The 10,711-nt window shown below is 53.0% G+C and overlaps 1 protein-coding gene across 2 annotated transcripts; it reads right to left on the reverse strand.

The window, feature by feature from the left end:
* Positions 1-3,145: 3,145 nt before the first annotated feature.
* Positions 3,146-10,226, reverse strand: LOC140193259 (uncharacterized). 2 transcript variants are annotated; one of them, XM_072250640.1, is made up of 3 exons: positions 10,164-10,226; positions 8,077-8,851; positions 3,146-3,842 (listed from the first exon to the last, which is right to left on the reverse strand). In XM_072250640.1, exons 2-3 carry the CDS (start codon positions 8,727-8,729, stop codon positions 3,635-3,637), a joined length of 861 nt encoding a protein of 286 aa, XP_072106741.1. In that variant the 5' UTR covers positions 8,730-8,851; positions 10,164-10,226; the 3' UTR covers positions 3,146-3,634. The 2 variants fall into 2 exon arrangements, with proteins under 2 accessions (XP_072106741.1, XP_072106742.1); XM_072250641.1 differs by having other exon boundaries at positions 8,077-8,735; positions 10,164-10,217.
* Positions 10,227-10,711: the final 485 nt, after the last annotated feature.

The following is a 10,711-nucleotide window of genomic DNA, read 5'->3' on the forward strand; positions in this document are numbered from 1 at the left end:
CAATGGAGTGTTAAACCGCAGACAACTCTCCCCGGTACTGAGGGAGAGTCACACTGTCTGCGGAGATGTTTCTATTCGGGAAATGGAGTGTTAAACTGCAGACATACACTCCCCGGTACTGAGGGAGTGCCACACTGTCTGGGGAGATGAAGAAGCTCAGGGGATGGAGTGTTAAACCACAGACTCATACTCCCCTGTACTGAGGGAGTGTCACACTGTCTGGGAAATGTATATACTCTGGCAATGGAGTGTTAAACCTGGCCACACACTCCCCAGGACAGAGGGAGTACCACACAATCTAGAGAGATGAAAAGCTGTCTGGGAAATGTATATATTCAGGGAATGGAGTGTTAAACCGCAAATGCACACTCCCCAATACTGAGGGAGTGTCACACAGTCTGGGGAGATGTTAAACCGTAGACACACACTCGCTGGAACTGAGGGAGTTGCATAAACTTGGAGATTGGAGTGTTAAACCTCCGGTACTGAGGGAGTGTCACACTGTCTGGGAAATGTGACTGTGCACACTCCCTGGTACTGAGGGAGTGTCACAATGTCTGTGGAGATGTATATATTCAGGGAATGGAGGATTCAACCACAGACACACACTCTCCGGTACTGGGGAGTGTCACACTGTCTGGGAAATGTATGTACTCGGGGAATGGTGTGTTAAACCACAGACGCACACTCACCGGTACAGAGGGAGTGTCATACTGTCTGGGCAGTTGTATAAACTTGGGGATTGGAGTGTTAAACATGGACACACACACCTGGAACTGAGAGTGTTTCACAGCGTCTGGGGAGATGCATAAACTCAGGGAACGGATTGTTAAACTGCAGACGCACACTCCCCAATACTGAGGGAGTGTCACACTATCTGGGGAGATGAAAAACTCAGGGAATGGGTTGTTAAACTGCAGCCATACACTCCGGGTACTGAGGGAGTGTCACACAGTCTGGGAAATGTATATATTCGGGGAGTGGTGTGTTAAACCACTGGCACACACTCCGCTGCACAGAGGGAGTTTCACACTGTCTGAGAAGTTGTATAAACTAAGGGACTGGAGTGTTAAATCGTAGACACATACTCCCCGGTACTGAGGGAGTTTGGGGAGCTGTATATATTCGGAGAATGGAGTGTTAAACTGCAGGTGCACACTCCCCAGTATGGAGGGAGTGACACACTACCTAGGGAGATGGTACACTTGGGGAATGGATTGTTAAATCGCAGACACACACTCCCCAGTACTCAACGACTTTCACACTGTCTGGGCAAATGTATATACTCGGGAAAAGGAGTGTAAGTGCGTAGACACATACTCCCCGGGACAGAGGGAGTGTCACACTGTCTGGGGAGATGTATATAGTCGGGGAACGGACTGTTAAACCACAGACACACACTCACCGGTACTGAGGGAGTGTCACACAATCTGGGAAATGTATACACTCAGGGAATGGTGTGTTATACCACAGAAACACACTCCCCTGCACAAAGGGAGTTTCACACCGTCTGGGGAGTTCTATAAACCAGGAGAATGGAGTGTTAAACCATAGATACATACTCCCTGGGACAGAGGGAGTGTCACACTGTCTGGGGAGATGTATATACTCGGATAACGGAGTGGTAAGCCGTAGACACACACTCCCCGGGACAGAGGGACTGTCACACTGTCTGGGGAGATGTATAAACTCGGGGAATGAAGTGTCAAACCTGGACTCAGACTCCCTGGTTCTCAGGGACTGCACACTGTCTGGGGAGATATTTCTACTCAGGGAATGGAGTTTTAAACTGCAGACACACACTCAATGGCACAGAGGGAGTTTCTGTTGGGGTGCTGTATATACTTGGGGAATGGTGTGTTAAATCACTGACACACACTCCCCTGCACGGAGGGAGTGCCAGACCATCTGTGCAGATGGATATACTCGGGGATTGGATTGTTAAACCGCACACACACCCTCCCCGGTACTGAGGGAGTGCCACACTACCTGGGAAATGTATATACTCAACCAATGGAGTGTTAAACTGCAGACAACTCTCCCCGGTACTGAGGGAGAGTCACACTGTCTGCGGAGATGTTTCTATTCGGGAAATGGAGTGTTAAACTGCAGACACACACTGACCGGGACAGAGGGAGTTTCTGTCTGGTGTGCTGTATGTACTCGGGGAATGGTGTGTTAAAATACAGACACACATGCCCCAGTACTGAGGGAGAGTCACACTGTCTGGGGAGTTGTATATTCTCGGGGAATGAAGTGTCAAACCTGGACACAAACTCCCTGGTACTGAGGGAGTATCACACAGACTGGGAGATGTATATACTCGGGGAACGGAGTGTTAAACCTGGACACACACTCCTCGGTACTGAGGGAGTGTCACACCGTCTGGGAAATGTATATACTCAGGGAATGAAGTGTTAAACCAAAGACACAAACTCCCCTGGACAGAGTGAGTGTCCCAGTGTCTGCAGGGGGGGATGCATAAACATGGTGAACGGATTGTTAAACAGCAGACACACACTCACCGGAAATGAGGGAGTGCCACACTATCTGGGAAGATGAAAAACTCGGGGAATGCAGTGTTAAACTGCAGATACTCCCCAATACTGAAGGAGCGTCACACTGTCTGGGGACATTGGTATATTCAGGGAATGGAGTGTTAAACTGCAGACACACACTCACCGGGACAGAGGGAGTTTCTGTCTGGGGTGCTGTATGTACTCGGGGAATGGTGTGTTAAACCACAGACACACACTACCCGGTACTGAGGGAGTGCCACACAATCTGGGGAGTTGAAAAACTTGGGGAAAGGATTGTTAAACCTGGACACACTCTCCCCGGTACTGAGGGAGTGTCACACAGTCTGGGAAATATATATACTCGGGAAATGAAATCTCAAACTTGGACCCAAACTCCCTGGTACTGAGGGAGTGTCACACTGTCTGGGAGATGTATATACTGAGGGAATGGAGTGTTAAAGCACAGACAACACTCCTCGGTACTGAGGGAGGGTCACACTGTCTGGGGGGATGCATATACTGAGGGAATGGAGTTTTAAACTGCAGACACACACTCCCCCATACTGATGGAGTGTGGTCAGGGGAGTGAGTCACACCGAGATTCTCCACCAGGACGAGTCCAAGTGTAAACTGACCAGGTTTATTTTACATTAACGGCTACATAAACAAAAAAGTTACTGGAACGAAAAAAAGTAACAGAGACTTCTAACTTACTCCTTCTTACACGAAGGCAATTAGCTTGCCACACTGCCACTCACTTGCTGTGTTAAAAACGATAACCGTACTCCACGGGGCGGCTGGATACTTCCTCTGTGGAGGGTGTCCAGACCTCGCTCCACTTCCACGAGTGAGATCTTTTCCCCTCGACGAAAGGCAGCAAGGGAGAATGTATGTTAGGGCAGTGGGGCACTTTCCCGCCACCGATCTGAGTACTTCAGCACATCTCCAACTACCAAGAACTCATCGACTCCTCGATCCCAGACCGGTGAGATGAGGCATGGTGATTGCCCGAGGTGCGGGGGGTGTGGGGGGTGCTTGTGGGGGAGTGTGTTGAGCTCTCCACTGCTTGATGGCGAGGGAGTCTGAGTTCACCACTGGGGGGGTTGGTCCCGATGCTAGCGGTCAGCGCTGGGCACCGGCGCCTCGCCCAAGTGCTCGATCTGGTGCTGCTCGAGGAGGGCCATGGTCTTGAAGCTTTTACCACAGTCGGAGCAGATAAAGAGCTCGGCTGGCTCTGGCTCCTCAGAATCTGAGGGCTCAGGTTCCTGGCACTGCACAGGGTCCAGGTCCTCGTCTGGCGAGATCAGCTGCTCATCTGCAACACTGCGGGAGGGATGAAGGGGAGGGTCAAATGTTCAACTTCCCACCCACCATCCCATCTCCTTCCCTTCCCTCAACAGCTCACACTCTCTCCTCCTTTCTCCCTATGTCTCGGTATCTGCTTCCCTCCCTCTCTGGTATCTGGGCACCTCACACTCTCTCTCTGGGTATCGGGGTGTCTCTCTCTCTGGGTATTGGGGTCTCTCTCTCTCTGGGTATCGGGGTATCTCTCTCTCTCTGGGTATCGGAGTGTCTCTCTCTCTCTGGGTATCGGAGTCTCTCTCTGAGTATCGGGGTCTCTCTCTCTCTGGGTATCGGGGTGTCTCTCTCTCTCTCTCTCTGAGTATCGGGGTGTCTCTCTCTCTCTCTCTGGGTATCGGGGTGTCTCTCTCTCTCTGGGTATCAGGGTGTCTCTCTCTCTCTAGGTATCGGGGTCTCTCTCTCTCTGGGTATTGGGGTGTCTCTCTCTCTCTGGGTATTGGGGTGTCTCTCTCTCTCTGGGTATCGGGGTATCTGTCTCTCTGTCAGGGTATCAGGATGCTTCTCTCTCTCTATGTCCGGGCACTGGGATCTCTCTCTCTGCCTCTCAGGTTATCAGTGTGTATCTCTCTGTCTCTGGTAGCTGGGTGTCTGTCTGTTTCTGGGAATCAGAATGCCTCTCTCTCTCTATTCCTGGCCATTGGGGTGTCTCTCTCTGGAATTCGGCGTGACACTCTCTCTCTGTCTGGGTATTGGTATATGTGAGAAAATCTCTCTCTCTCTCTGGGTATTGGAGTCTCTCTCTCTCTCTCTCTGGTTATCGGGGTGTCTCTCTCTGGAATTCGGCGTGACACTCTCTCACTGTCTGGGTATTGGTATATGTGACAGAATCTCTCTCTCTCTCTCTCTGGGTATCAGAGTCTCTTTCTCTCTCTCTCTGGGTATTGGGGTCTCTCTCTCTCTCTGGGTATCGGGGTGTCTCTCTCTCTCTCTGGGTATCGGGGTCTCTCTCTCTCTCTCTGGGTATTGGGGTCTCTCTCTCTGGGTATTGGGGTCTCTCTTTCTGGGTATCGGTGTCTCTCTCTCTCTCCCTCTCTGGGTATCGGGTTCTCTCTCTCTCTCTCTCTCTCTCTCTCTCTCTGGGTATCGGGGTCTCTCTCTGTGTATCGGAGTTTCTCTCTCTCTGGGTATCGGGGTCTCTCTCTCTGGGTATTGGGGTCTCTCTTTCTGGGTATCGGTGTCTCTCTCTCTCTCCCTCTCTGGGTATCGGGTTCTCTCTCTCTCTCTCTGGGTATCGGGGTCTCTCTCTGTGTATCGGAGTTTCTCTCTCTCTGGGTATCGGTGTCTCTCTTTCTGGGTATCGGTGTCTCTCTCTCTCTCTCTCTGGGTATCGGGTTCTCTCTATCTCTCTGGGTATCAGGGTCTCTCTCTGTGTATCGGAGTCTCTCTCTGGGTATCGGGGTCTCTCTCTCTCTGCCTATCGGGGTCTCTCTCTCTGCCTATCGGGGTCTCTCTTTCTGGGTATCGGTGTCTCTCTCTCTCTGGGTGTCGGGGTCTCTCTGGGTATCAGGGTCTCTCTCTCTCTGGGTATCGGGGTGTCTCTCTCTCTCTGAGTATCGGGGTGTCTCTCTCTCTCTGGGTATCGGGGTGTCTCTCTCTCTCTCTCTCTCTCTGGGTATCAGGGTGTCTCTCTCTCTCTGGGTATTGGGGTGTCTGTCTCTCTGTCAGGATTTCAGGATGCTTCTCTCTCTATGTCTGGGCACTGGGATCTCTCTCTCTGCCTCTCAGGTTATCAGTGTGTATCTCTCTGTCTCTGGTAGCTGGGTGTCTGTCTGTTTCTGGGAATCAGAATGCCTCTCTCTCTCTCTATTTCTGGCCATTGGGGTGTCTCTCTCTGGAATTCGGCGTGACACTCTCTCTCTGTCTGGGTATTGGTATATGTGAGAGAATCTCTCTCTCTCTCTGGGTATTGGAGTCTCTCTCTCTGGGTATCGGTGTCTCTCTCTCTCTCTCCCTCTCTGGGTATCGGGTTCTCTCTCTCTCTGGGTATCGGGGTCTCTCTCTCTCTCTGGGTATCAGGGTCTCTCTCTCTCTGGGTATCTGTGTCTCTCTCTCTCTCCCTCTCTGGGTATCGGGGTCTCTCTCTGTGTATCGGAGTCTCTCTCTCTCTGCCTATCGGGGTCTCTCTTTCTGGGTATCGGTGTCTCTCTCTCTCTGGGTGTCGGGGTCTCTCTGGGTATCAGGGTCTCTCTCTCTCTGGGTATCGGGGTGTCTCTCTCTCTCTCTGAGTATCGGGGTGTCTCTCTCTCTCTGGGTATTGGGGTGTCTGTCTCTCTGTCAGGGTTTCAGGATGCTTCTCTCTCTCTATGTCTGGGCACTGGGATCTCTCTCTCTGCCTCTCAGGTTATCAGTGTGTATCTCTCTGTCTCTGGTAGCTGGGTGTCTGTCTGTTTCTGGGAATCAGAATGCCTCTCTCTCTCTCTATTTCTGGCCATTGGGGTGTCTCTCTCTGGAATTCGGCGTGACACTCTCTCTCTGTCTGGGTATTGGTATATGTAAGAGAATCTCTCTCTCTCTCTCTGGGTATCGGAGTCTCTCTCTCTCTCTCTGGTTATCGGGGTCTCTCTCTCTCTGGTTATCGGGGTCTCTCTCTCTCTCTGGTTATCGGGGTGTCTCTGGAATTCGGCGTGACACTCTCTCACTGTCTGGGTATTGGTATATGTGAGAGAATCTCTCTCTCTGGGTATCAGAGTCTCTTTCTCTCTCTCTGGGTATCGGGGTCTCTCTCTCTCTGGGTATCGGAGTGTCTCTCTCTCTAGGTATCGGGGTCTCTCTCTCTGGGTATCGGGGTCTCTCTCTCTCCGGGTATTGGGGTCTCTCTCTCTCTCTGGGTATCGGGGTCTCTCTCTCTGTGTATCGGAGTCTCTCCTGTGGGTATCGGGGTCTCTCTCTCTGGGTATCGGAGTCTCTCTTTCTGGGTATCGGTCTCTCTCTCTCTCTGGGTATTGGTGTCTCTCTTTCTGGGTATCGGTGTCTCTCTCTCTCTCTGGGTATCGGGTTCTCTCTCTCTCTCTCTCTCTCTCTCTGGGTATCGGGGTCTCTCTCTCTCTCTGGGTATCGAGGTCTCTCTCTCTCTGGTTATCGGGGTCTCTCTCTCTCTGCCTATCGGGGTCTCTCTCTCTGTGTATCGGAGTCTCTCTCTCTCTGGGTATCGGGGTCTCTCTCTCTCTGGGTATCAGGGTCTCTCTCACTCTCTCTCTCTGGGTATCGGGGTCTCTCTCTCTCTCTCTGAGTATCGGGGTCTCTCTCTCTCTCTGGGTATCGAGGTCTCTCTCTCTCTGGGTATCGGGGTCTATCTCTCTCTCTGGGTATCGGGTTCTCTCTCTCTCTCTCTCTGGGTATCGGGGTCTCTCTCTCTCTCTCTCTCTGGGTATCGGGGTCTCTCTCTCTCTGGGTATCAGGGTCTCTCTCACTCTCTCTCTCTCTCTCTGGGTATCGGGGTCTCTCTCTCTCTGGGTATCGGGGTCTCTCTCTCTCTGAGTATCGGGGTCTCTCTCTCTCTCTGGGTATCGAGGTCTCTCTCTCTCTGGGTATCGGGGTCTATCTCTCTCTCTCCCTCTGTCGATGTAGGAGTATCTGAAGGCCGATTTATACTTGTGCGTCAGATCGACGCCGTAGGTATGGCGTAGCCCTGAACCCTACGCAGAGCCTATGCGGATACCTATGCCGTAGCCTGACGCGCACCTCTCCCAAAATGTAACTACGCGTTGCGGCAACGCAGACCACAACAACTGTGATTGGTCCACTTGGTAGCATCATATTTCCTCCTACGCTGCAATAGCTTCCCATTGGGCGACTGAAGGGCAGGGAAGGAACTCTGGCTGCAATGCTTTCCATAAAGCTTCACAGACCTCTGAAATTATGGAGGACACATTTCGCTTTTACGAAAAAAGATGCTCGCTTTAAACTTGTTTATCCCGAGAAAGACCACCATGACCATGAAGCCTTGCGCGGGCAGGTGTGTGGGCGCATGCGTGACGTGCGCGAATTGCAGAGCGACGCAGACACACCAACGCACAGGTATAAATGCTCACAACAGCGTTGCCCACTTGCGTAGGCTACGGCGCAAGCTTGATGCACAAGTATGAATCAGCCGTTACTCCCTCTCTGTCCCCGGGTGTTGGGTTTTCTCTCTGCCCCTCCCTCTCCTCCTGATTACCCATGCTCTCTGCTCCATGATCGCTCCCTCCCTGCTTACCTGTCGCCCTCAGACCCTCTGAGCGTCAGGGCCCCGCGCCCCGCCCGGCCGCCGGCAAAGAGCGGGCAGTGGAAGGGCTTGTCACGGGTATGGATGCGCTGGTGACGTCGCAGGATGGAGGACTGGCTGAAATCCTTGGCACAGACGGGGCAGCGGAAGGGCCGCTCTCCGGTGTGGGTGCGCTGGTGGGTGGCGAGGTTGGAAAGCCTGCTGAAGGCGCGTCCGCAGGTCTGGCAGCCGAAGGGCTTCTCGCCGGTGTGGGTGAGCTGGTGTTTGACCAGATTGGAGGGCTGGCTGAACTCCTTTCCGCATGTCTGGCAGCGGAACGGCCGCTCGCCGGTGTGCGTGCGCTCGTGGCGCACCAGGTTTGACTTGTGGTTGAAGTCCTTGTCGCAGGTGGGGCACTTGAAGGGCCGCTCGCCCGTGTGCACCCGCAGGTGGCGCTCAAAGTGGCATGAGTGCTCGAAGGTCTTGCCGCAGTCAGAGCAGATGAAACCACGCTGGTCGGGCCGGCAGCGCCGACGGGGGCCGCTGCGGCCCCCTGCTCCTCCCTCTCCCCCCGCTGGCGAACGGGTGCCTCCTGCTCCCTTTGGCGCCCACTGGCGGGTCTGTGGACCGGGCTCCGGGCGTTCCTGCACCTCCTCGCCATCCATCAGCCTCTGCGGGGTGAGGAGGAAGGATCAGTATGCACATGGTCCTCGCTCGCTCACCCTCCTGCCCTCCTCTCCTCCTCGGCTCTGCACTCCACCTGGGCAATAGTAATACCTACATCTGGCTGCAATAAACATTGGTTACAGCTCAACATTCAACACAATCATACCCTCAGTTCTCACCAACCTCCTCCCAAACCTGGGCCGCTGTACCTCCCTCTACAGCTGGATCTTGATGTCCTCACTGGGAGACCACAGTCAGTTACGGATTGGAAATAAGATCTCCTCCTCGCTGACCATCGACACTGGCGCACCTCAATGGCACACCCTCAGCCCACTGCTCTACCCTCCCCACACACACGACTGTGTGGTTAGACACAGCTCAAGCACCACCTACATGTCCGCCAACGACACCATCTCAGGTGTTGATGAGGAGGCGTACGGGAGTGACATAGATCAGCTGGTGGAGTGGTGTCGCATCAACTTTCAGAGTCAGTAAGGCCAAGGAATTGACTGTGGACTTCAGGAAGTCACGGGAACACACACCAACCCCTATCAGTGGGTCGGTAATGGAAAGGGTGATTCTCCAGGGTCAACGTCTCTGAAGATCTATCCTGGGTCTAACACATCCATGCACAACAACAGCAGCTGTATTTCATGAGGAGTTTGAGGAGCAAAGTCTAGCAAATTTTTACAGAGGTACCATGGAGAGCATAGACGGCTGTAAACTCAGCCAGTTCCATTATGAGCACTCGCTTCCCCAGCACCCTGGGCATCTTCAAAGGGTGATGCCTCAGGAAGGCAGCACCTGTCACTGAGGACCCTGCCCCCTTCACTCAGGACAGGACAGGCCCTTGTCTCACTGTGACCACCAGGAAAGAGGCACAGGAGCCTGAAAACACACACTCAATGATTCAGGAACAGCTTCTACTCCCGCCATCAGATTTCTGAATGGACATTGAACCCATGAACACTACCTCAATAATGTTGCTGTCTTTTGAATTGTTTTTATTAATATATGTAATTTATATTATTTTCTATGTTTGGCACTGAACTGCTGCCACAAAACAACTTGTTTAATGACTCGCCAGTGTTCTTAAATCCGACCCTGCTTCCTCCTCTCACCCCTCCTGTCTCTCCCCCGACATCTCCTTCCTCCCCCATCTCCCTCCTGCCCCTCCCTGTACCCCCTCCTCCCCTTCCCTCTCCCCCTCCCTCCTCCTCCTCCTCCTCCTCCTCTCTACCCTCCCTCCCTCCCCCTCTACCCCTTCCCCTCTCCCCCTCTCCCCCTCCCTCCTCCTCCCCTCCTCATCCCCTTCCCTCAACCTATTCTTACTCCCTCCCCCTCCCTTTCCTTCCCTCCTCCCTCCCCTCCCCTCCCCTCCCCTTCTTCCTCCTCCTCCACCTCCTCCTCCTCCTCCTCCTCCTTCCACTCACCGAGTCTCAGGAGCCGCCGCCTCTGTCACAGGCCGCAGACTGCTGAGCATGCGCATTCTCTCCTCTCCGGACAGACCGGACCGGATTCTATGGCGCTGTGCATGCTGGTCCGGATCGCCCGCCATTCGGAGGAGGAGAGCGATTTCACCAGCGATGATACTGCTCCCTGGACACCCCATAAACTATGGAACGAATAAATATATTCTGCTCCTCCTCCACCTTTTTATTCTGGCGTCTTTCCCTTCCTTTCCAGTCCTGAAGAAGTGTCTCGGCCAGAAACGTCCACTATTTCCATAGATGCTGCCTGGCCTGCTGAGTTCCTGTAGCATTTTGTGTCTGTTGCATCTGTAGGCCTTTTAATGTTTATGATTTTCTGCCCGTACATGCATTGGGTTTTGCGCCTCATCAGGTAACATCTTTAGTAAATCAGCAGCACCCCGCAGGAACTGACAGATGTCCCCACTAACTGAAGAATTAAACAACTCTTGTTCAAAGTTCAGTCTAAATTTATTTTCAAAGGATGTTTATGTTACCATATACCATAAAAC

This window comes from Mobula birostris, unplaced genomic scaffold, assembly GCF_030028105.1.
Source record: "Mobula birostris isolate sMobBir1 unplaced genomic scaffold, sMobBir1.hap1 scaffold_4804, whole genome shotgun sequence".
NCBI classification, from domain to species: Eukaryota; Metazoa; Chordata; class Chondrichthyes; order Myliobatiformes; family Myliobatidae; genus Mobula; species Mobula birostris.

Bases quoted from the DNA above. Each gene is read 5' to 3' on its own strand.
- LOC140193259 (XM_072250640.1), bottom strand. From the start codon at position 8,729: ATGGATGGCGAGGAGGTGCAGGAACGCCCGGAGCCCGGTCCACAGACC. The intron at 3,843-8,076 runs GTAAGCAGGGAG...TCCCTCCCGCAG, and splicing joins AGAGGGTCTGAGGGCGACAG to TGTTGCAGATGAGCAGCTGA.